The 26,016-nt window shown below is 38.4% G+C and overlaps 1 protein-coding gene across 2 annotated transcripts; it reads right to left on the bottom strand.

The window, feature by feature from the left end:
* Positions 1–8,484: 8,484 nt before the first annotated feature.
* On the bottom strand, positions 8,485–25,834 carry PABPC1 (poly(A) binding protein cytoplasmic 1). 2 transcript variants are annotated; one of them, XM_079901728.1, is made up of 16 exons: positions 25,445–25,833; positions 25,106–25,334; positions 21,804–21,997; positions 21,483–21,598; positions 18,900–19,039; positions 17,520–17,614; positions 17,046–17,183; positions 16,748–16,843; positions 13,042–13,314; positions 12,722–12,812; positions 11,992–12,102; positions 11,756–11,910; positions 11,098–11,182; positions 10,430–10,560; positions 9,757–9,850; positions 8,485–8,927 (listed from the first exon to the last, which is right to left on the bottom strand). In XM_079901728.1, the coding sequence occupies exons 2-15, from the start codon at positions 25,296–25,298 to the stop codon at positions 9,758–9,760; spliced, it is 1,911 nt and encodes a 636-aa protein (XP_079757854.1). In that variant the 5' UTR covers positions 25,299–25,334; positions 25,445–25,833; the 3' UTR covers positions 8,485–8,927; position 9,757. The 2 variants fall into 2 exon arrangements, with proteins under 2 accessions (XP_079757854.1, XP_079757855.1); XM_079901729.1 differs by having other exon boundaries at positions 18,909–19,039; positions 25,106–25,834.
* Between the last annotated feature and the right edge of the window lie 182 nt (positions 25,835–26,016).

The following is a 26,016-nucleotide window of genomic DNA, read 5'->3' as shown; positions in this document are numbered from 1 at the left end:
CAGTTTGCAAAATATTTTGTTGAGAATTTTTGCATCTATGTTTATCAGGGATATTGACCTAGAGTTTTCTTGTAGTGTCCTTATCTGGCTTTGTTGTCAGGGTAATGTTGGCCTTGTAGAATGAGTTTGGAAGTATTCCCTCCTCTTCAATGTTTTGGAAGAGTTTGAAAAAGATTGGCATTAATTCTTCTTTAAATGTTTGGTAGAATTTGCCATTGAAGCTGTCTAGTTCTGGGGTTTTCTGTGTTGGGAGGTTTTGATTACTGATTCAATCTCTTCACTCATTATTGGTCTGTTCAGATTTTCTATTTCTTCCTGATTCAGTCTTGGTAGGTTGTGTGTTTATAGAAATTTATCCATTTCTTCTAGGTTATCTAACTTGTTGGCATATAATTTTTCATAGTAGTCTCTTATGATCCTGTGTATTTCTGTAGCAATCAGTTGTAATGTCTCCTCTTTCATTTCTAATTTTATTTGAGTCTGCTCTCATGTTCTTATTCTAGCTGAAGATTTGTTGATTTTATCTTTCAGAAAAACCAGCACTTAGTTGTGTTGATCCTTTCTATTTTTATCTGGTCTCTATTTCACTTATTACCACTCTGATATTATTATTTCCTTCCTTTTGCTTATTTCAGGCTTAATTTGTTCTTCTTCTGAAGTTGTTCCTTAAGTTGTCAAGTTAGGTTGTTTATTGGAGATCTTTCTAATTTATTAATATATGCATTTATTGCTTTAAACCTTCCTCTCAGAACTATTGCAGCACAGGATTTGATATGCTGTGTTTTCATTTTATTTAAGATAATTTTTTATTTCCCTTTTGATTTCTTCTTTGACTCATTGGTTATTCAGAAATATGTTGTTTACTTTTCACATGTTGATTTTCCAGCTTTCCTCTTGTTTTTAGTTTACTGTTGTGATCACAAAAGTTAGATGATTTAGATCTTCTCAAGTTTATAAAGACTTGTTTTGTGGCCTAATATATGATCTATCCTGGAGAATGTTCCGTGTGCACTTATAACAAAATGTATTCTGCTGCTGTTGGATGAAATGTTCTATATGTCTGTTAATCAATTTGGTTGAAAGTATGGTTCCAGTGTTTTCTTAACATTTGTGGGGATGATCTATCAATTGCTGATGGTGGGGTATTGAAGTCCCCTACTATTATTGTATTGTTGTCTATTTCTCCCTTCAGATCTGTTAGTATTTGCTTAATATATATAAGGTGCTCCAATGTTGGGTGCATATAGTTTTATGATTACTATATCTTCTTGATGTATTGACTTTATCATCATATAATGACCATTTTTGTCTCATTACTGGTTTTGGCTTAGTCTATTTTGTCTGATATAAGTATGATTGCCCTTGCTTTCTTTTGGTCTCCACTTACATGGAATATCTTTTTCCATCCCTTCAACTTTGAGCCTATGTGTCTTTAGGGCTGAGATGAGTCTCCTTCAGGCAGTACATATATTTGGGTCTTTTTTTTTTTTTTTAGTCCATCCAGCCATTTGGTCTTTTGATTGGTGAATTCAGTGCATTTACATTTAGAGTGATTATTGATATGTAAGGACCTACTACTGCCATCTTATTGTTAGACTTCTGGTTGTTTTGTATCTCCATTGTTTATTTTTCCCTCCCTTTCTGCCTACCTTTGTCAGTTTTCCATGGTGGTATGCTCTGCCTCCTCTCCCCTGCTTTTGTTTCCTGAATCTACTCTAGATTTTTTGCTTTGTGTTTACCATAAGGCTTACTTAAAACATCTCATAGATAAAACAGTCCTTTTTATGCTGATAGCAACTTATCTTCATATGTCTTCATATATGTCTTTATATATAAGGCTCTACCCTTTTGTTCCTCCCCTTTTATATTTCTGATGTTATAATTTACCTCTTTTATGCTGTGTATTCATTAACAAATGATAGTAGCTATTTTTTAATACTCTTTTCCTTTAACCTTTATACTATAGTTAAATGGTTAACACACCACTCTGAGTTAGTTTTCTATTTTTCACCTTTCCCAGAGTATTGTATACTTTCATGTTTTCATGTCTCTGATTAGCATGTTAATTTCAACTTAAAAAAACTCCTTTGAGCATTTCTTGCAAGGCAGGTCTAGTGGTGGTGAATTCCCTCAGCTTTTGTCTGAGAGAGTATTTTTCCTTCATATCTGAAGGATAACTTTGCCTGATGTATTCCTGGCTGGTATTTTTTTAATCTTTCCACACTTTGAATATGTCATTTCACTCGCTCCTGGCCTGTAGAGTTTTTGCTGAGAAATCCACTGCTTGACTAATGGGGGTTCCTTTGTAGGTTATTTTTCTCCTCCTTGTCTGCCTTTAAGATTCTTTATCATTGATTTTTAACAGTTTCATTATGTGTGTTGGAGAAGGTCTTTTTGCATTGAAGTAATAGGCTATTCTATTAGCTTTATGGTATGTATGTCCAGGTTCTGGGAAGTTCTCAGCTTTTCTTTAAATAATGTCTTCTTATCTCTCTCTTCTCTTTCTGGTACACCAATTAATCTTGTCTTTCATATTGAATTCAATTAACTCTCATAAGATTTTTTCACTCTTTTTAGATCTTAGTTCTCTTTCCTCTTCTAACTGAATTATTTCTATATTCTTATTCTCCAAGTCACTTTTTCTCTTTTCCATCTGGTCTGTCCTGTTACTGATGCTCTCTATTGCATTCTTCATTTATTTAATTATTCAGCTCCAGAATTTGGTTCTTTTTCATAATTTAAATGTCTTTGTTAAAGAATTCCTTCCATAACTGTACTTTGCTGTACATCTGAAACTAACACAACATTGTAGATCAACTATACCCCAATATAAAATAAAAATTAATTTTACAAAAACCTCCTTCTGTTCATTTCATTCCCTAGTTCACTGAATTATCTTATTCTTGTAGCTCAGTGAATTTCTTCATCAAAGCTATTTTGAATTCTTTAACAGTTAAATTGCAATCTACTGTGCCTTGTGTTCAGTTGGTGGAGATTTTTTTTTTTGTGACACCATACTTTGATTATTCATGTTTGTAGGTACGAACTTCTGCTTTCACATTTGAAGCAGCAGTCACCTTAACAAAGGTTTTATGTCCTCTTTGGTTCTTACAGTTCAACAGGCTGGCTATTGGAATCCTTTCTTTTGTATTTCAGACTGTGGTTCTAAAGCTCAAGTTTGTGGCTTTCTCCCTTGCTCACCGAGCTTGACCTGCTATCTGGGCATCCTCTGTGTCTACTGGAGCTAGCTCCTGGGATGCATTCAGGAGTGTGCACAAGGAATTGGCAGTAGAGTGGGGTGGAGATGAGTCTGGCACTTGAGGCAATGGTGGTGCCCACAGCCTGGTGGGAGGATCCTTGAGTGGAATACTCCCAGAGGTTTGTTGGTGGACTTTCTGTTAAAGTCCTGAAGCAGACACCAGGAAATGCTCCTTTAATGCCCTTTGATATCCTTACCTTTCTCTTTCCTCTCCAGTCATGGATGTCTGTTCTCAGAAAACTTGGTGCTGCTGGACAGAGATGGGTTTCTCGAGGCACTCTGCTCAACTATGGTAGTCAGGCATTCATTCACCACTTTTGCTCTCCACCTACCTTCTCCATGGGCAAGGTTCCCACTTTCCACTTCCTCTACCTTAGAGGTTGCCACTGCTGCCACCAAAAGCCCAGCCCCTTGCAGTGCACTCTTGGGGAAGGCAGCTGCCTGTGTGAGTTCTTCCCTCTTCTCTGCATCCAAACTCATCTCTGTGTCTATGCTGTTCTGATGGTGTGCTGTAGTCTCCCAAGGCAGGCTGGACTTCCACCAATTCTCTCTCACCTGTGAATATCTGCCCAGTTTTGCACTCTCCAGGCTTTTTTCCCCCATCATGGCAAGTGGTGGTGGGTAGGGCAGGTTCACCAAACCCCATGGATCCACAGCCGTTACTACAGGCCTGTTATTTTTGCACAGGTGGGCTGGTGTGTCCCTTGGTGTAATGTGCAGAGGCACTTCTGTTCTATCATGGAAGTCTAGTTAGTTGTTATTATAAAAGGAGAGAGAGAAAAGAAGAATGACTAAGACTGCCATGATTCTGGCATCACTTCAGTGATCTCTGAGACCAGGTGAAAACTAAGTTTAAATGATGACCAAAAAAAAAAAAAATCTGTCTTTACAAGTTGTTATCCATTAAAATAATTGGTAAAGAAAATACAAAGAATTCCTGTCAAAGTTTTTTCACCTTAAAGGATTAGCAAGAGAAATAAAAACTAAACCAAAACAAAATGAAAGTTAATAGCACAGACTCGAGTCAGAAAGCCTGGAGTTCTAGATTTGGCTTTGCCACTCACTGGCAGGACGTTACTTAAATAAACATACCTAATTTGTTGGAAATTTCTTCTTTAGCAGCAGCCAGTGGCATTTTATCTATTTGCTAATAACTGTTGAGAAAAGGTTGACATCTTCCTAACTGGCACAGAAGTACAATACAGAGTCACAAGTTTAGTCCACAAATTTTATGAAAACTCAGGATAATTTAAAGGTTTTGGTTAAGTCCATTTACAATTCCAAGGAAACCTAGAATGAGAATATGAACAAGCTCAGAAAAATGATCACAGGGTTGATAAAGGAAATGTCCACTATTCCCAGGCAGTCCAACATGCTCAGAAGGAAAATATTCTGATTTAGAATTTTAGGCTCAGCTTGGTCAAAGACCTCTTTTTTAACTTTCTAAATAATGACTCTCTTTCCCTGTTTTTTGACTGCCCTAAAATGTGAAAACAAAAAAGCACCTTTATGTTTTGGCTTACTCTCATGTGCTCTGATGTACCTGTATCATCCCATCTCCCACGCCCAGGCTGAAGGTAGCCCGAGCATCTGAGATTTTACGGAACTTTACTTTTTCGTAGTTCATAGGCAGTTCACAGAGAACCTGAGAGCATGACCTGTAGGTCTGGATTCTAATCCTAGCTTCACTACAACTTACTATGTGACTCTGGGCAAGTCACAAAACTTCTTGAAGCTTTAGTTTCCTCATCTGTAGAATGAGAATATGATTGAATCAAACTTACAGGATGGTAATAAGAATTAGATATAGTGCATGTAGAGTTCACTTGATAAGTGAACATGTAGCACATGCTCAATATTCAAAAGCAAGCTTTTCAATGTTTAAAGAAATTCTGATTTTCAAACAATGACCCACCCATCTTAAGAATCCCTGCTCTACAGAGGTGCCCATAACCGCCATCTCTTAGTGCACACGATCTCCATTCCTCAGACCCTTATTTCACGATTTTTGTTGCTGCCCATAATTATGGTACCACCAAATTATCATTGTATCATAATTGGTATTGTAAATAATCACCAACATTTGCAAATGATTACTTACAAAAAATGAGATTTAACAAGTTTAAAAATTGAAAGGATGTTTTTAGTATACAATTTAGGATCTGAGTCATTTTTTTACATCACTATAACTTTTTATGCTATTACAAGAAAACGGTCAAAATGTCTTCAGTAGTTTGGGAAATATTAACTTTTTGGATGTCAGTCTGGCATGTTTACTTAGCAATTTGAAAATCAAAATAAAATATTCCAAGTACCACATTTTACTTGGGGCTGGGGGTACACAGAAACAGAACCCCATCACCAATCACAAATCCATCTGCTCGTGTTTACCTTATCAACTTATTATTTTGTGGATCTAAAAGAGATTCTTGATTTCCAATGTAAAGAGCTTTTTCTCTACAGAGGGAATGTTAGTTTAGGCTAATGAATAACCTGTTTCACGTTTTCTGGGGAATATGTCAGTAACGTCAGTAAATAAACTGCATGTTTTTCTGCCTTTGCAGATAAGACAATTCCCCCACACACACAAACTTGCAATTGTGGACAGATAAAAAGGTAAATAAGGTAACATGTAAAATTTGAAATAGTTACCTTCTTATTCTGCCACGTTTACACATAGTACTTGCAACCAGGTGGCTGAGAAGACACAGCAACATCCAAGATGTATCAAAGTAACTAAAAAACCCTTCAATTTAACTAGATTGTCTAATTGAAGATATGTTATATTCACAGAAGAGAGTCAATGTGAAGCCTAGAAAAAGGGAGGCCAGAACTCATCAGTGTAGCACTGGTCTCCAGCAAAGCTGCACGCATCAGACCATCACGGCTGGTCAGAGGTGGCCAACTCTACCCACTTTGCTTCCAACTTGAACCAAACTTCTGATTTTGTTTCCATGAGAACTGGTCTTACAGGGAGAATGCACTTATTAATTAAGCACAACTATCCAGGTCCTCCTCTTCAGTCATTTACTCACTGCAAATGAATAGGGACCATGGTTTTACGTCAAGAGTAAGAAAATTTCAAAGTACTCTCCAAAACGTCACTCGTTCACTTGTGATCCATTAGTCTGACAGGAGAGAAGTAAGTATAATCAAAGGTAGCATTCTGTAAAGTCACATTACGTTAGCTTGTTTTACCCATGCAAGTCTTACTGTACATGAATTGGAGAAAAGGAGATTCTAGGCTAAAAAAGCAGTTTCCAAATAGCCATTATATATCTACTACCCACAGAAAAACGTAATCAATTTAGTTTATCTCAGACCTTCCAACAGAAGCAGCCGTACATATGCCTTACGTATGGTATAGTGTCAGCTGCCTTCTTCTGATTCACCTCAAATCCTGCATGAAGTTAGGCGGTTTAAAATAACTTCTGTCGATGATGAGCCATACATTTATCAGACACTAGTCCTCATTAATTGTGGAGATTGCTTTGTGAAGTCTTGCTAACACTAAAATTAGTTAATATTGAATCACTGCTCCTAGGGGGAAATAACAGGGTTAGATACCAGTGAGCCTGTCACACTTTCATCAACTGATACATAGCTTTGTTTTATGTGTCATTTAAAACACACACACACACACACACACACACACACACACACACAATGACCTTGAAAAGGATACTTGTTTATGAGAGCTGAAACAAGAAGGCAGACTTTTTTGACCTCAGCTGGGAACATGTGCATTTCAGGTGACTCAAAATTTGATGCTCTGTGCATGTCTGCAAATGACTGAAATCTATTGTTTGCACAAGTAGACTTTTGGGGTTACAAGTAACTGTTAGTGAATTTGCAAATACAAAATCATCAAATAATGAAGACTTTTTTTGATGTCAATTCCTGCAAGTAGATCATAGACCTACTTGAGTTTTGCGGCCTCCTCTAAGAAAATAGACATTTCAAAAATAGAAATGAGCTATCTTCCTATCACACAAGAAATACCGAATTCCAGCTATCCAATGTATAAAGCAAACTACTGTCTGTGCAAACCCTATCTGTAACTCTAGATTTGGAATGGTTTCCAACTGTGAGAACTTTAGCTTGAGGCATCTTAGAAGTTGCTCCTTTAAAACCTACAGGCTTGAACCATTTTGTAGTCAAATTTTGAGAAACATAGTATATATTCCTCTGCCTTCCTAAAACACTGAGGAACGCGTTCATGATGACTCCAAGATTGTTTTCATCTCAGCAAACTGTCAGAATAGGACAATGGCTAGGCAAAATACAAAATCATCACTGCAATGCCTACTAGGTGCACTGATTTAAGCCATGGGATAGGAGGTGGGGTTTGGGTATATCCGGTTCCAAATGAAGCCAAGGTGAAAAGCATTCCAGGTACAGAAGCATCATAATGCTTCAACATGCAGGGAGGGCTGCCATTGTCACAGCCAAGGTTTTATTTGGATTTATTTATTTGCTCCCAAAGGTGAGAGAGCTTAGAGTTGAGATCATTCTAGCATGGTGATGAGATAATCAGATATGCAACTTAGAAAGCTAACTCTGGCAGCAATATGTAGTGAATGGAATAGAGTTAAAACTAGGCCATTCTCTAAAGTACATTGAAATGGCCAGGAATATCTGGTTTAATGCATATATCCTGGGCCCCATTCCTGATCTTCTACATCTGTTCTCTAGATGTGGAAGCCCTGTATCTTCATTATTCCCAAGTACTTTGGATGATAAGGTATTACACTGAGATAAGTCACAATCATCAAATTAAAGGACTTCTAAAAAGAAGGCTTAAAAAAACGAATCCTAAATTTTGTACACTTAATACGTCTAGTCTTCAGTGTAATTTTTCTGTTATCTATACCCTATCCAACGAATACAGTAGCTGTTACTGTTTTATACCACATAAATGAGAGTTTAAGCTAGTTATCTGCCAGCCTAGAACCCTTAACGTAGTCAGTCATATACTGGCATCATCTCAAAAGACGTTTAGGTCATTTAACAAATAAAATATATGTCTCGATTCAAGAACTCACATGGAAATCTAAATTCATAAACTGCATTATAGACATTGTCTTATGCCTCTTTTACATAAAACTAAGAAACCTCTGAAGTACTTTCTCATGAAAGAGGTTCTTACACCAATGCCAGCTTATCACCTATTTACCCAAGCCAATTAATTACAAAGAGAAATAAAATAGCGTAACATCACTGTGCACTGTTTAAGGAATTTTTATTAAAGCAAGAATTTTATAATCCAAATTACGTTTCCTTGCTCAGTTATCAATTCTGTTATTTAAAACAGAAGTGACATTCTGAGATATGCCACAGTAAAGAATTACAAAATTAAAGAAAGGAATGCTTTAAATTTTTGTACTTTGCTGAAAATTCTTTTTCCCAGGGTCTATAAAACATTAATTTGTTTTTATATTTTACTATTTTTTTGGTTTTTTTTTGTTTTTAAATCAATAAGTAATCTAGGACTAGCATTATGTTGCTAGACCTGGCATTTGCTCGGTACATAAGGTTCAAAGTTTCCTTTCCTTTTTTTATTTATTTTATATTTTGCAATGTTTTTTTTCCATAATATTTAAGTTTTTCGATGTTTAGGTATTTTTCTTCGGTGAAGCACGAGTTTCTTTTCATGGTCCCTGATCATCTGTAAATGTGGGGGGAAAAAAGGTTATAATCATCAAATTTACGAGACAGAATTTAATGATTCCAACCACTAAAAAGAAAAGATCTTTACCTAAGTGACAGAGGTGCTAACTATAGCTATAATGGCAGTCATATTACAATATATAAATGTATCCAATTAACATGTTACACACCTTAAATTTACACACTGTTATATGTCAAATATTTTAACAAAACAAAAATAACAGGACCAATACTGACACTTATGTAAAGCCCTTGGCCAAATTCAGCCTGTTTACACGCTGCTTCTGTAAAGCTCCACTGGACCACAGCCATACCCACTGGTTTACATGTTGTCTGTGGCTGTTCTCACACTAACGGTGGGGCAGAGTAGCTTCAACACGTACCATGGCCCCCAAAGCCCCAACTATTTCCTATTTTACAGAAAAGCTTTGCCCATCCCTGGCTCTGGCTACACAGCTACATCAGCCCATTTCCTGGGGCTAACGAAAGGCAACAGCAGAGGCCAAAAGGCAACCGTCATCGCTGCCACCCAAGAAAATGTATTAAGCTATGAAAAGACCTCCAAGAACAGCTATACAGGGCCAACCCCTATTACAGCCATTTAATACAAATTACTATACAAAATGCTTGAAAGGGCTCTGATCTTAAAAATTCAAGTCAATACCAGGGTAACAGGTAAAGTTTCCTTTAATTCCTCTGTATCTCTACTTCTCTTCGAAAAATTTGCAATGCATTTGAATTAATGGTAAAATGAGTTTTTGCTATGTTTCAAAATATGCTCAAACTGTTAAAATAAAATAAGAAACAAACATAGGGGGCAGGCTCACTTTAAACAGTTGGAACCCCAGTGGCACTGTTAACTGCTTTCTGGGCAGCCTCTTTTGCTTGGTGGGCTTGTAGTACAGCTACAGCTTCATCAACCTGAAAAAAAGAGAAACTGGTTCTGAAAAATAATTAGACGATAATTTCAAATGGACAACACACAAATGTCCAACAAAGGCAAATTCCTTTCCTCAGGTGAAAGTGGAAACAACTGTTATTGAAAAACATTCCAACTATATCCGTATCTTTTGGGTTCCATTCCACCACTGTTCTAGAATTATGAACCTCTAGCACTTCTTAACTCTCTCCCCACCAAAAATCCCCCAAAGTTGAGAAATATCAGCAAACGTCCCTTTAAGATGCAGCACAGTTAAGACAGCATGAACGCTGGAGTTACAGAGACTGGATTTGAAACCAAGCTCTGCCATTCCCTAGCTGCTTTGTGAGCACTGGGCAAATTACTTAACCTCTCTATGCTTCAGTTTCCCCGTGTATAAAATGGTGATAACAGCACCATAGGTTATTATTAGGATTTTCAATTAATATTTATAAAACTCTTAGAACTGTGCATGACTTGTATAAGCACTTATAAATGTCCTAGAAAAATTAAGTTCCTACAAAACATCCTGGAATATGTACTATAAGAAGCTACTAGATAAATGATAAAATTTAAATTACTTTAGAACGGAGAGACTCTGGAGACTCAAGCATATGAAGAAGTTCTGAATTATCAATCTCCAACAACATGCCAGTGATTTTACCAGCAAGAGTAGGGTGCATGGCTTGAATTAGAGGAAAGAGCCGTTCACCTAGGAACAAAAACATTCAAACACTCCAATTAAAAAAACAAAAAATTTTTAAGGCATCTACCATATTAAAACTGGGGTTTAAGAATCTTTTGTATACAGCAAATAAATGCTAACCCATAATCCACCACTTCAGTATCTTTCATGAGAAGGTTGCTATAAAACGGATTAAGATCCACCACAAGGCAATTACTTCTTGACAGCTGTCAGTTTGCCAAAAAAAAAAAGAGGAACTGAAGCTATGTTTACTATTAAAATGTTAAATCTGTACTCAGGCAAAATCAAAGTGGTTATTCATTTGGTTCAAATTCCTTCTTCCAAAAATGTGGCAGGGTACATGGCAAGCAATGCCCTATTACACTGTTCACCAAAGGCAACATTTTAATAGCTTTTCCAGGCAGACAAACTGTGCCATCATAACCATTCATGCCGATGCACATCCTGCCACCCTGGCTGTCATTTTTAGGTACAGAGGAGGTCTAAATGTCTTCCTATTCTCTAGTGTCTCTATAACTGACTAGGTGGGACAAAGGTACTTACCCAACATTTGCTTCTGTTCTTGAGGAGGGGCAGATGCCAACATGGAAGCAGTCAAAGGTTCCTGACCTTGTACATGAACAGCAGGCTAGAAAGAAAACGGGAGAATTCCTAAGTTTAAAAAGTACAGAAGTAATGGCAAGTACAAATACAGCCATCACTGGAAATTAACTGGATAAAGACTGTAATCTAAACATAAACAGAAGCTGAGTGATTCTGAAATACAGCCTAAGGTAGCTATACTAACACCTAAGTGCTCAAGTAATGTAAGCACAGGGGATGTTGAATTTTCTTTTTTATCTGGAATATTCTTTGGACTCATACTTCTATGATCAACAACGATTTTGGTCCTAGGGTCAAAAAGAAAAAGGTAAGCCAAATCTCACAAACTAAACTTTATTTCACCCTTTCTTACAACTATGCCAGACAAAACTCTCACCTAAGTAATTCAGGATGAGGGACTGCTGAATGCTTATCTAGTTCCTAGAGTATAGCACACAGAAGACATTTTTACATACTATCAATTATATACTATCAATTAGTGGCACCTCAACAAGATATTCTACATAGCTTAAGCTCTCATATATCATACAGTTGTCTTCAATGTCTTTGACTGAGATCAAGGACTGTCATCTTTATAAAGAAATCATTAAATCCACACCTGCTGCATGGTAACTTGTGGCTGTGCGTTAAGATGTTGTTGAGGATTGCGAACTCCCGCAGCGTATTTATACTGTGGAACGGTGCGAACAGCAGGAGTAGCTGCAGCTGCAGCAGCTGCAGGACGTGGACCCATTGTCTGTGTTGATGTGTTAGCTAAAAAAATAAAAAGATTTTCGTATTTATCTTGCTATTTAAAATTGGAGACCAACTTTTACAGGAAGGGTTAAGACTCACCAACACGCTGTGTCGACATGACTCGTGGAACCTGTGAAGAAGCTGGTCTCATAGTACTAAATGGTGGTCTAGGAGCGGCTGGGCGGATAGCACCGGGCATATTTTGGAATGCTATGTTTAAAGATACGAACACACATTAACTGGGAGAAACTCACCAAGTGTTCACGCCGCTTTTTCAGAGCTGAGGTTTGCACAAAAGGCTATAGATGACCAAACATAAACAAACCATTTTTAAAACCTTAGGCTCCTATATGCCATTTCTCCAGACTTAATCATATCAGAGCATCAGTAAATACAAAGTTTTCATTCATACAAGGACAAGTACTTATTAATATCTAAATATGATACATGAACCTGATTCTAAGTGTTCCGGCAATACAGCACTATTCCACAGGATAAGGCTGAAAATGCCTGGACCCTGGTCCTCACACATGGAACAAGATCTTTTAAAACTACTGCCTAACCAAATATGAAATTGAGTTGGATGCATTCCCAAACTTGTCATAAAGGAAAATCAAAACGGCATAGATATTGCTGTCTTAAGGAATGGTGAAACATTTTACAATGTTTTTTTAAAAACAAAATGCTAGGATCCCCAAAATGAACACCCATAAAAATAAACTATAAAAAGCAAGAGCTAATATACCACTGGGATATAACAGCTAATTCGCCTCATTTATGTTTTTAGTTCAAATACTTTGCAACCTTAAAAAAAAAAAAAAAAGCTTACGATGAGGTCTGGCACCCTGAGCAGTCCAGCGAGGACTTGGTCTTAGTTGAGCAATTTGGCTAGGAGGATAGTATGCAGCACGGTTCTGAGTCTGTAGAAAGCAAGCAAATGTATCAGCTAAAGAAAAAAAGCAAATAATGCAACTAGTTATGCACTCAAAACATTTAGCAGGTCCTCACACTCTAAGCATTTTTCAAATCCAATCATAATTAACATCTCTTCATCTTAGGGCTTTATTTATTTTTTAGTGGGGCACAAAACATTAAAGATGACTGAAGAGGAAAACCTTCATGAGGTTTTTGTTCTCTTCTAAAACCTACCTGTGGGATAGCTGCCATGAAGTAACCTGAAGGAGGTGCTGGCTGGTAGGGGTTGATTACAGGGTTGGGCACAGCTCTTACACTTGCCATTCTCTGCATATACTGGTTAGTGAGGTGAGCCTGGCGCTCTTCTTTGCGCTGAGCTAAAGCTACATACAATGGCTTGGTGGCCACAATTCTACCATTCATTTCCGTAACTGCTTTAGTGGCTTCTTCTGGGGAGGAGAAACACACAAATCCAAACCCTTTGCTGCGACCACCCTCCATCATAACCTATTAAAAGAAAATGGAAGAAAACACATGATTAATGCAATGGTAGATGAGGCACAAAAAGCAGAGTATCAACTATAGCCACCGACTCACATTTAACTAACCCTGTCAATGCTTTCATCACTTTTTCCCACAATTTTTCCCTTGATATCCAAATATTAAGGGTAAACTACATGCATGCATTATCCCAGCCAAGCAAAAGAAGTGAAGGGGGTGGAGGTCCAATAGCAACTTTGTTAAAGTTCTAGATTTTCAATATTGAGGTTTAATTTCTAAATACAATCAAGGCCTAAATTTTAGCACCACTAAAAACATGCACAATTAAAATTTGACTATTCTAGCAATTCGAGCTGACAAGATGCTTTCATTACTCGTTAGAGGGGAGGAAAAAGCAGTTGAATATCACAGTATCCACATTTTAAAATTAAACTTTCACATTCAAGACCATAAGGGCCATAAATATTGGAGTATAAACAATATTCAGGAAGCTCACAATGACTCAAAATCTTTTAAACAAGCAACGAGGAGATGCAAAGAACTTCTCAGTAGCCATGCAATATACATAAGCGTGCTATACAGCTACATTAAACAGCATGCTGGTGGCACAGAACAAACAAAACAGCAACCAAACAGAGACCAATGATCTTACATAAATGCAGAATCAAAACAACAAAACAACTGGGCTCAAGGATACAGAGAACAGACTGGTGGTTGCCAGAGAGGTACGGGGGTGAAGGTAGCTAAAAAGTACAAACTCCCACGTAGAAAGCAAGTCATGGGGTCGTATTGTACAGCATGGGGACTACAGATAATACTGTATTATACATCTGAAAGTTGCTGAGAGTAGATCTTTACAGTTACCATTACAAGAAAAAAAATGTTTTGTAATGAATGTTAACTAGACTTATTGTGATCACTTTGCAGTATATACAAATAACAAACAATTGTCATATACTTCAATATGTTTATGTCAATTATATCTCAAAAAGAGAGTCCAGAAACATACCCATGCAATTATGGGAACTTCATATGTTAAAGCTTACATTTTAAAACAGTGGGGGAAAGACGAACTTTGGACTATCTAGTACATGGTACAAAGGGATAATTCTGAATTAACTTACAGCTCTTATTCACATCACATTGAAAAACATCAAACTGCCAGATAAGATTCTGTATCTGAACATAAGATGCAAAAATACAGGGAAACTAAGATGACACAAGACCCCCAAAGTCCTAAGTGGAAGACTTAGAGAAAATACTTGCAACATAAAACAAAGCGCTGACATGAAATTTCCCCTAAATCAGTAAAGATAACCAACGCAGTATAAAAATATGCAAAGAATAGGCTAAACAAGTAAACACATAAAAAGTACATCTCATTTAAAAAGATGCATACCACTTTCTACTAAATTGACAAGACTAGTAGTAATTTAATTTGTTCAGCCTTTTGGGGACAATTCAGTTGTATGAATTTTAAATACACACACCCACTAACCAGAAACTTCAATTCTTGAACTCCAGAAATACTGGTGTGTGTGCAAAAATATATGTATAAAGATGTTTATCAGAGTGGTAGGTCTAACAGTGTTAGCATGCAAAGCAAACCAAATGACCATAATACAGGCACAGTAGAGTAAGTTATGGTACATCTGTACCATGAATATTCAGCCCTTAGCAAAAAATGAGCAAATGCCTGAAAGAAATATGTACCTAGATCTGTTAAGTAAAAAGACAAGTTGCAGAATAGGTATACTATGATCCTGTTTTATAAAAACTGTTTATATGTATACAAAATGTATACAAGCATGGAAAATTATCTGGAAAGGCCAACCAAACTCCTTTTGAAGACTGAAAATGAAAAATGGAGGGGTCACCTTTTTACACGTCTGTCTTGACCAATTTGTTTTTCAGCAAGCATTATCAAATTAACATAATGACCTCCTCTCCCAGAATTCCTGCGAAACCTTTTCACCTCCTTGCCAACAGCGATATGATCCACAAAGGACTTTTTGAAAAGGACTTAAAAACGACCCTCCTTTGTAAAACATGCATGCTTCTTCATACATTCAAAATAAACTGATGCACAATATTCAATTTAAATGATTTTCAGGGAACATACTGAGGATAAACAAACTCAGGAATAGATTCTATCATACTCCAGGTTCTTTTACAAAAGCACAGGCTGAATGAAACAGAAGACAACTACATCACTTGCATTTTTATGTGTATTCCTCTACTATGCTCCTTAACATTCTATCGTAGAAGTTCCCTTGGTCAATGGGGTTGCAGAATAGAAAGATCAGCCCGGAGGTCACTCCAGAGCACTCAGTTTTAATTTTTCCTGTACTCTTTTGAGAATCTGTTTAAAGTTTTAGATACTCTTCCCACCCCTCAAGGTACATACATACAGAACTTTAAATACAGAAGGATTCTTGGGGCCATGGACACCAGAAAAAACACCTGAAGCAGAGGTTCTTATATCAAAATTCCAGAATTTAAACTACAATCTTACTGTTGTATTTCTTAATTTCTGATTTCAAGTAAAAGCAAACATGATCTCTACCTTTACTGTTAGGGGGCTTTAAGTTTGACTCCCCAGAGTGAATTCTGTAAGCAAATATAGATTAGCTTAAATAGTAACAATTACAGTTCCCTAATAAATTGCTTTCTTTAACCAGTAAAATAACTAGTTTAACAGAGTACAGAACAGTGCATATCATGTGATGATCAATCACTATGGTCATCAAATGCAGCCTTTCCAGCCACTTCAAATCTGAATATGTTGTTTGTTTGTTTGTTTTTTTCCCGGTACACGGGCCTCTCACTGTTGTGGCCTCTCCTGTTGCGGAGCACAGGCTCCGGATGCGCAGGCTCAGCGGCCATGGCTCACGGGCCCAGCCACTCCGTGGAATGTGGGATCTTCCTGGACCGGAGTACGAACCCGTGTCCCCTGCATCGGCAGACGGACTCTCAACCACTGCGCCACCAGGGAAGCCCTGAATATAAGTTTTTGAAGTAATGAAGCAAAGATATGATTTTCTGAAAAATGAAAGGCTGATTTTTTAGAGAAAAGCAAAAACTATTTGACCATTCATTTATAAAGAAAAACACTCCATATGAAATATAAAACTTATATACATATATCCATGGGCATGGATTTTTCCCAAATCTTAAAAAAAAAAGTGCATCGGGCTTCCCTGGTAGCGCAGTGGTTGAGAGTCCACCTGCCAATGCAGGAGACACGGGTTTGTGCCCTGGTCCGGGAAGATCCCACATGTCGCGGAGCAGCTGGGCCCATGAGCCATGGCCGCTGAGCCTGCGCGTCCGCAGCCTGTGCTCCACAACGGGAGAGGCCACAACAGTGAGAGGCCCGCGCACCACAAAAAAGAAAAAAAAAAAAAAAAAAAAGAAAAGTGCATCATATATAGTGCTTTACCTTTGCACTAGTGATTGTACCGAACGGAGAAAACTCTTTCCGGAGACGTTCATCATCAATACCATCATCGAGATTTTTCACGTAAAGGTTTACACCCTAAAATAAAAATAAAATAAAGAAAAAAAAATTTAGAAAAAGAAAACCGTAGTGGTACTTAAGCATACTTCCTATTATCTTATCCCATGTTTCCTCTCCTTTTCCCCTCAAACCCTCCAGTTACCTGTCAGTAACTGAAATGAACATAAAATAGGTTTCCTCATCCCTGTCTTATTTTTGCTCGTTCAGTTAAATAATGAACCTGGTATCTGGTGATCCTATCTTGCTTCATCTGTTCAAATTTGCGCTTAAGTTCCGTCTGTCTTTCCACTTTTTTCTGGGCTCGACCAACGTAAATTTGTTTTCCATTGAGCTCCTTTCCGTTCATCTCATCCACAGCCTTACAAAGACCACAAAATTTTAATTACTAACTTGCAATATATAAATTCATTTTTTAACAATAAAGAAAATTTGTTAGATTATAAAAGCTAAAGACGTACCCACCATAAAAACTAAACTGTGAGGTTTTTAGACAACAGAGGTTTTCAATTTATACCCTCAAACTATATAAAATGCAAGTAATTCAAAACAATATATGTGGAGATGAACATGTAGACTAGCCGTTGGTACGCATGTGTATTTCAATGCAAGAACAACTCAACTTTATACCCCCACATCTTACTATAAAATACAGAAAAACCCACACTGCCTTTGGTTAGTATATTTTAAGTCTTACTTTCTGTGCATCTTCATGCCTTTCAAAGCTTACAAATCCAAAACCTTTGGATTTTCCACTCTCATCAGTCATTACTTTCACACTTAAGGCAGGTCCTAAAAAAAATTTTTTTAATGATTCAGAGATATTCCATACAACATTTAGTTTATACATTTCAAGTTTCAATACACAAACAAAGCCATGAAAAAAAATATAAAAATGGGGATTAAAAAAAACTCCAAGCCTCCAGAAATTTATTCCTCCTATAACCACCCTCTTCTCTCCCACCATGGGCACTAAATATTCTCTTTATTTCTACTAAGAAGCTAAGTTAATACTCTATTCCCTGAGACACTCCTCCTTCCATTTAAGGAGATACGTTTTAGACAAATGTAAATGATGATGAAGTTTTATTCTTAGCATTAGTACAAAACAGATGCATTATTTTAAAACAATTTGGTTTTCTTTAAGAATTTTTAAGCCTTGGCCCACTTGATTTTCAACAAGGAGTAGAGGAAACACGGGGTTTGACCTTTGACATAGCAGAAGCACCTGGAGGAGGTGGCATGTTTCTGAAGACACATATTCCCCCACCACTCCCTCAAATAAAACAGACTTAACAGAAGTGCTAAGTATTATCTCAGGTAGGTGGGGAAAAAAGATTACAAATGACATCTGATTACAGGCAATCTGCAAGATGTATGGGCACATATCAACTGTTTAGAGGGTTCAATGTGGCATGCCAGCTTGGCAATAGTGAAGTATTAGATGTCCTCATTCTTTATGATTTGAGATGCTTTTAAAAAGGGACACCTATTTAAGTTAAACAAAAAGGAAAGCAAAGGTAAGGGGCAAGTAAATCACCTTCAAGGGTACAATTTAAAGTTCATTTTCTGATCAGCTACACAACTATCTAAAGTGAGACCGGTTACACACTTCATGGGAAAATCTGGATCTTTGTCTTTAAAAGTCATTATTTTAAATTGCTCAAACACGATGCTGAGACTGGCCAAATATCCCAAAGCTGGCCAGCTTTCCTGTCCCATAATTAAAGACTACACTCCAACCTAAGTTGGCTGTGTCTCATGCAATGCCTCTGATGAGATGGGATCTGTTAGTACATAAATCCAGCACAATTTCTTAACAAAGCAAAAGCTTTTAAGATCTGTTCCAATTATACAGTCACACCTTACGGTGCTAATACAATGCTATTAACCTTTAAACTGGATAGAATTCTATTTATATGCTAGTATAATGGACTATCAGTAGCTTAACCCAAGTAACTACAATATTTTAAAATATGTGAAGTCCCATTTACTTTTTTAGTATAAAATATTAGCCAAAACTAACATTGAACAATTACTCAGAACGGAGTATAAAAATTTAATTCAGACACATTACCAAACTTGCCAAAGAGATCCTTAAGGCGCTCATCATCCATGTCTTCTCCAAAATTCTTGATGTAAACATTGGTGAACTCTTTTGCCCTAGCTCCGAGTTCTGCTTCTCGTTCCTTACGAGACTTAAATCGTCCAACAAATCTAATAAAATAGATAAGAACTATAAAATTAGGTTGTATTTTATGAAGTTCAGGTTAATTAAGCCTGACGGTTGACTCTGTAATAGTTACTGATAATTTCAGAATCTCTAATAAAAAGCAAACTATAAAACAGAAATAGGGCCTTAAGTGAAGTGAGAACAAACCTCTTAACTATAATCACGAAAAAGAACATTTTTCTTAATACACACGCCTCTCCCTTCCTTCTAGCTAACCTAGGATTAAGACGATTACGTCCAGCAATACAAACTAGTGGAGTATGCCTGCACCACGCCAGTGAAAAGACAGAAAAGCTTTTATCGTTGCTGTTTCAACATGGCTCTTGCACTTCGTTTGCAATCTCCTAAAATATAAATTTAAGCTACCGAATTCTGTACTCTAACATACAACAGCCTGGAACAAATTTCTTTGCAGCATTGTCAACAAAATGTGTTTTAAAAATTGAGGTTTTCCCTAGAAGTAGTACATGTGTCATTAAACAATATAATATACATCACAAAACCATCACCCAGGGGCTTCCCTGGTGGTGCAGTGGTTGAGAGTCTGCCTGCCAATGCAGGGGACACAGGTTCGAGCCCTGGTCTGGGAGGATCCCACATCCCGCGGAGCAACTAGGTCCGTGAGCCACAACTACTGAGCCTGCGCTTATGGAGGTTATGCTCCGCAACAAGAGAGGCCGTGATACTGAGAGGCCCGCGCACCACGATGAATAGTGGCCCCCGCTTGCCACACCTAGAGAAAGCCTTCCCACAGAAACAAAGACCCAACACAGCAAAATAAATTAATTAATAAACTCCTACCCCCAACATCTTCTTAAGAAAAAAAAAACCATCGCCCATAATCCCACCCAAATCATGACTGACTTTTCGTAGGCCTTTTTGTTCTCTGTGCTTAAGAACGTTAGTCCAGCACAATTCCTTTCCATAGGAGACACCTACATTTTACTCCCTTAGCCGCACCCCACACCTCCCCCCACCCATATGGTGCTGCTTCTCCATGCAATTAGTTTTATAAATGTTCTCAGTGGGAACATGATATTCCATTGTGGACAACAAAACTTTCTTTTGTAAATAATGCCGCAACGTTATGAAACTTTGTTATTTGTTCTTAGGATAGAGTTGCAGAAATCATGGCAGCTCGAAAGGTATATAAATGATCTTAAGTTTATACCTACAAACTGCTTTCCAAAAAGGGTTATATCATTTTATACTCAAAAAACAGCAATAAATCAAGTTCTTTGTTTAATCGACCTCCACCAGGGGTAGCCATTCTTTTTTTTCCCCTAAAGCACTGCTGACAGGCAAAAGATAGCTTCATCTCTGAATACTAATGATGCTGAACATTTTTCTCATTTAAAGATGTATTATTTTTAAGAATTAGTCTTTGTAAACATTGTTCCCATTGAGGAGTTGCTGGTTTTCTTAGACTTGTATGGGGTTCTTTACATACTACAAAGTCTTTCCTTAATCATGTAATTGATGGAACTCAAACAGGTAATACCATGTGCATGACTCCTCCATGTACGGACTGACCATCCCACTTGATGCAGATTTATGAGAACCACACCTTAAGAGTGATGCAGTTGACCTGTAAGAACCAAACCCAATTTGCGTGCCATCACTGCAGTTTACATGAGCTCACAGCTCACTTACAATGTGACCTCACAGCTGAATTTACCTAATTAAGCAAAATCCACTGGCATTGAAGATAAAATTGAGATTTGTAATGTCTTTAGGCTCACAAAATCTGTATTTTTACAACTTGTAGCAGAAAGTCTTATAGAGGTTTTATCAGCGTCATTATTTTAAAAGTTTGCAACTTTTAAGAACAAGTTTATTTCAGAAAAGATTAATCATGAAGACTTCTGGTTTAATTACAATTTATCTTTACATGGGGAAGGGAGCCAAAAGGCGTTGAAACAACAATTATGACAATCTTTAAACTCCATCAATAAACTGTGGGAGTAAAGCCAAGCAGAGAGTCACCCTGGGCTCTGAATTTAGACCACTGGGTTTGTATAGCAGTTTATGTCATACCAGCATGTAAATACAGGCAAGTTATTTTAGCTTCAGCTTTGAACGTAAACGGGGCTAATTACTACCTTGGGAATTACGCTTAAGTTTCTGCCTGGATTTCTAGTTTTTCAACTAATATGCACTTATTTTTGAAAAAGCTTTATATTCCAGCATACCTATCTTCTGCTGTTTCTTTTCTGTTTGAATGCTGACCAGCTGTATTAATTCACTGTTACTTGTATGTTACACTGAATGTGGAGAAGAGACAATTATAAAATCTACCAGGATGTAGTTTATTAATCTTCACTTTAGGTGTATCTCTTCTAAGAGCACAAATATATTACTTGTAAAATGCATGAATTGAACTATTAAAAGCATTTGAAGAATGATTAACTAAACATGTATACTTACACTTTGCGATCATTTAGAAGCATCCCATTCATTTTTTCAATAGCTCTTTCAGCTGCTTCTTGTGTCTCAAAATGCACAAATCCATAACCCTTGGAACCATTTTCATCACAAACCACCTAGGGAAAAATATGTAATAATTTTTCATTACTTGCTATTGATTTAGCATTTTTCCAGTCCTCAGAGATAACTTGTCAGCTACCTAACCTGGGCATTTGGGAAATAAAGATATCCATTAACAGAGAGCATGGTTGCTATCTTAAGGAATAAACTACAAGTAACTAAAACACTGTAAGTATGTCTACCTGTCATATTTTTGCTTACCTTACATGAAAGGATGTTACCAAAAGCAGAAAATGTATCATACAGTGCTTTATTATCAATGGATTTGTCCAAATTTTTAATGAATATGTTGCCCACTCCACTTTTGCGAAGTGATGGATCACGCTGAGACCACATAATGCGTACTGGCTTGCCCTTTATAACATCAAAATTCATGGTGTCCAAAGCACGCTCCGCTGCAGGAAGGACATTTTCAAAATAAATATTATTTCAAAACTTTTATAGCCCACTTAAAATTATATAAACTATTGTGGAGGGAACAGTAGAGCACATGGTCCCTCTACCTCTATTAAACTTCAAGATGGCTGGATCTTACCTCATACCAGTCTAGATTTAAACTGTACATGCAAAAAGAGAAGACAAATATCAAAAAACCCCAAATTTCCCACGTTAATTTGTTAATGGATGATGTATCGTTAAGAACTAACTTATTTCTGCAACAACCTCTTCCTTTAATTGCCATGAAATTTAAAAGCACCTTTTTGTTCCTAGTCAACTGTAAAACCGAGATTCCCCTTCACAATCTGCTTAAAAGCGATATAAAGGACAGTAAGCAATTGTAGATTATCCACAAGCAGAACAGTTTACGGATTTTAAAGCATTTTAACTTCTCTATTACTTGTCAAAATTGTTTCTTGCTTATCACTGTCAGTACTGTACAAAAATTAGTCCATTTTCTAAAAAAATTCCTGACTTATTGGGGGGATTTCAGTGATTCATGGCACAATTCCTATGGCCATGTTTTAAAAAAAAGGCTTTATCCATTCAGAAAGACTTGAATCAGGCTTTCAAAACTAAAGTGAAGTTGGACGTACTTAGCTATGTAACACAAAACTTTTGAAATACCAGCTCTATGATAGTCACAATTCACTTTTAATGCTTTATTTACATATAAAACCAATTTTATCTTAGATCATTCATTTACTTAATAACTGATGATTAACCAATTATTTCTGAATAGTGCTAGAAAATTTCAAAATCTACCCTATGATTACATCTATGAAGGATCAAATTATGTGCACCCGTACCATTAAAGAAACACTTATACAGAAGTTTAGACTCTAAATGGAAAAATACATCCTTAAGTAGAAAAGACTAGTCCCTAAAGAGTGGGAACACACAGTCCATTTGAAGTCCTGAAACACCAATTTTCACAAATTCCATGCTAGCGTTAACTGTAAAATTAGTGAGAGGACAAATTTTCCAGCCACTTCTTTCTATAAATAAAAGTTTTAGTTTCTAGAAGATAGTGACAAACAACTGTCAGCTCATTTATCAATTGACCACGCCTACTCAGCTCCCCTGTTTTTTAGCTGACTTTGCTTGAGCTTCTTTTGAATGAGTCACCTCTTCCTGTTAAATTGGAAACTGGTCACTTTCAGAAGCTATTCTACAAATACATCAATGTAGCAATAAATAAGGGGGAGAAATAAACGGAAACCACTGAAAATATTTGGAAAAACAATAATTTGTATATATAGAAATGAAATAAATGGAAGATGGAAAAATGCTACCTTCTTTTGAGTAGTTACAATACTGGTCTACTGCAATAGATGGGCAATACACAGTGAGTGTTCTGTAACCACGGTAACCTGAAGTTCAACTTTCTAACCCCAAGAAATTTTAAAAATTGTTTTTTTCGGATTTAAAATGGTTAAATTTAGAAGTTTACATTTCATGCTCTCTAGAATTTGTCCAAGTTTTCTCTATCAACTCTTCAGTTTGTGATTACCTGCCCCCAAATTATCTTCCCTGATCTTTCATTCAGCGATAAATCTTGCCCAGAGTTGGGAAGAACCGTTATGGAGTGACATTTGGAGCTACTGCCTACAGAGCAAAAGGGCAGAAAACCTGCAGTGCAGTTTTACAACTTCGGGCTTGCTGTCACTCAATAGCCTGCCTACCCAAAAATCTCAGCAGTAACTTTACCTAGTGAAAAGCTGATCACTAAATAACTCCAGATCTGTTAATGAAATAAAGTTTCAATTCCACCTTTAAGACCTTTCCTACAAAAATAAAAATAAATTCCTTATATTTCGTAACACTTGACATATATTCAAGTAGCCAGGGGAAAAAAGGGCAAAAGTGGACCATAAAATCAAGTGAAAATGACTTCTGCAAGTCAATTGATCCAGATATAAAGAAAAATCCTGGCAAGTTATCAGGTCACATACCTGTTTGCCAAATTCTGGATTTTTTGCAAACTGTTTAACTTTTTAAAAATACAAGGTTAGCTGCATCTTTTCCCCCATAAATTTCAAGCTGACTCTAGTGCTCAATCATTCCCCATGATGTATGGCTATTCTGGACTACTTTAAAAAAAAGGAAACCACCATTAGAATGCCACATAAATATAATAGTCCAGTCCACACGACACTCACAAGTAACATTTTCCAGTCAAAACTGGTGACGGCATTTTTAAGTAAAATCCCTCAAAACCATAGAAACTATTTCAGAGGGAAAAAAATATTCCGAATAAATTACCAGTACTACGAAACTAACTCGATTAAAAAAATCACAACTACCTAAACAGCCTGAGAAAATGATGGCCTCCAAAAGGGTTCTCTTCCACATCCCCTCCCTCCTAACCTGCTGTTAAGAGTGAGAAATGTCTGAACTAGAGGAAAAACCCCATGCACGTCTCATTGGTAGTTTATACTTCCAGAGCCATCAGTCACTGACAAGTTATTAAGAACGGAATCAGAAGCCTGATACCACCACCAGACCACCATATTAACTTTATTCTAAGTCCCCGTGGCTCCCCCAGGCGATTGGGCCAGTAGCCGGAACAGGCCTCGGGCCTGTGAGGTTACAGGGTTCAACACGTGGTATTTTTCGAGCAACGAAATGCACTTCCTGGGGCGTCCTGGGGCGCCGGCAAGAGCCTCGGGTGGTGGGAGCGCCTTCACCTATTACCGGAAAAGGGGGCTCGGCGCTCAACACCCCAGAATCCCGCAGCTACTGGCGGGAGCGTCGTGTTAGAACCCATTCTCACCCACCCTCCCGGCGCGTCATCACCCTAAAGTTTGAGAGCGGCTGAGGCCGAGAAAATGGTCGCAAAGGAGGAAGTGGCCCGGCGTACGAGGGGCGTGCGGCTGCCGGCAGCGCGGGTCCCTGCGGGCACGGGGAACCGGGGTACTGGCGCCCAAGCCTCGCCCCGCTGGCCCCGGGGAGGGCTGGTGACATGCCCTCCTGCCCCCTCCCCCCGGGCCGCCGGCCTAACCAGCCCGTCGCCGCCGCCTGAGCCTCATGGCCGCCCGCCCGCCGTCGGGCCCGGCTCTCACCGTCTGCCGGCTGCTGGAAGTTCACATACGCGTAGCCCAAGGAGCGGCGGGTGATCATGTCCCTGCAGACCCGGATGGAGAGGATGGGCCCGGCCGGGCTGAACTTCTCATAGAGCATCGCCTCGGTCACGTCGGGGTGTAGGTCCCCCACGTAGAGCGAGGCCATGGGGTAGCTGGGGGCGCTGGGGTTCATCTCGGCACGGCTGCCCGCAGGGCCACAGGCCGCGACCTTTCCGTAAGAGAAGAGCGAGTGCTGGGGTCGCGGGCCGGAGCCGGGGGGAGGGGAGCGGGGGCAAGCGCAGAGGGACAAAAATCAACCGGAATCGAAAACTACTCAACAGCCGCAGAACGGAGTCGATCCGCTGCCGCTGGCTGCTGGCTGCTGGCTGCTGGCTACCGGCTGCCGGCTGGGGAGCGAGGGTGGCGGTGTCGGGTCCGGGCAGCGGGAAGGCCTCGGTCTCTTGGTTCCTCCTTGGAGCTGCTGCGGGGCCGCGGGCGGGCGGGTCGGTCTCGGTTGCTTCACCGGGTTATTTTATAAAACAGGAAGAAAAAAAAATAAAAGTCTCCGGCGGGGGAGACGCGGATTTTTTGTAAATTTTTTTTTGGTTTTTTAAAAGATTTTTTAAGATTTTTTTGGATTTTTTTAATAATAAATGTGTGTTCCGAGGCCGGAGCACACACTCCGCACTCTCAGCACTAACCGCCGGGGAGAAGGGGAAGCACCGCCTCCTGCACCCTCTACTTATACCCCGCGCCGCACTCACCCTGCCCCCGCGCGTCTGACGCCAGGGCCCTACGCGAGCGTCAGCGCCGGAGGAGGAGGAGAAAAGGAGGCGAGGGGGAGGAGGGAAAAGAAAACAGGAGGAGGAAAGAGCAAAGAGGAAGGGAGAGGTGGCGGCGGCGGCCGCTGC

The sequence above is a fragment of the Stenella coeruleoalba genome (genome assembly GCF_951394435.1).
Source record: "Stenella coeruleoalba genome assembly, chromosome: 17".
NCBI classification, from domain to species: domain Eukaryota; kingdom Metazoa; phylum Chordata; class Mammalia; order Artiodactyla; family Delphinidae; genus Stenella; species Stenella coeruleoalba.
Note: the sequence above shows the minus strand (reverse complement) of the source record. Positions and strands in the feature narration are given on the sequence as shown.

Excerpts from the sequence above, each read along its gene's own strand:
- PABPC1 (XM_079901728.1), bottom strand. The coding sequence starts at position 25,298 with ATGAACCCCAGCGCCCCCAGCTACCCCATGGCCTCGCTCTACGTGGGG. Across the intron at positions 19,040-21,482 it reads CTTCTAAATGATCGCAAAGT|ATTTGTTGGACGATTTAAGT; the intron begins GTAAGTATACAT and ends CTATTTTATTAG. Across the intron at positions 11,183-11,755 it reads CACAAGTTACCATGCAGCAG|CCTGCTGTTCATGTACAAGG; the intron begins GTGTGGATTTAA and ends TTTTCTTTCTAG.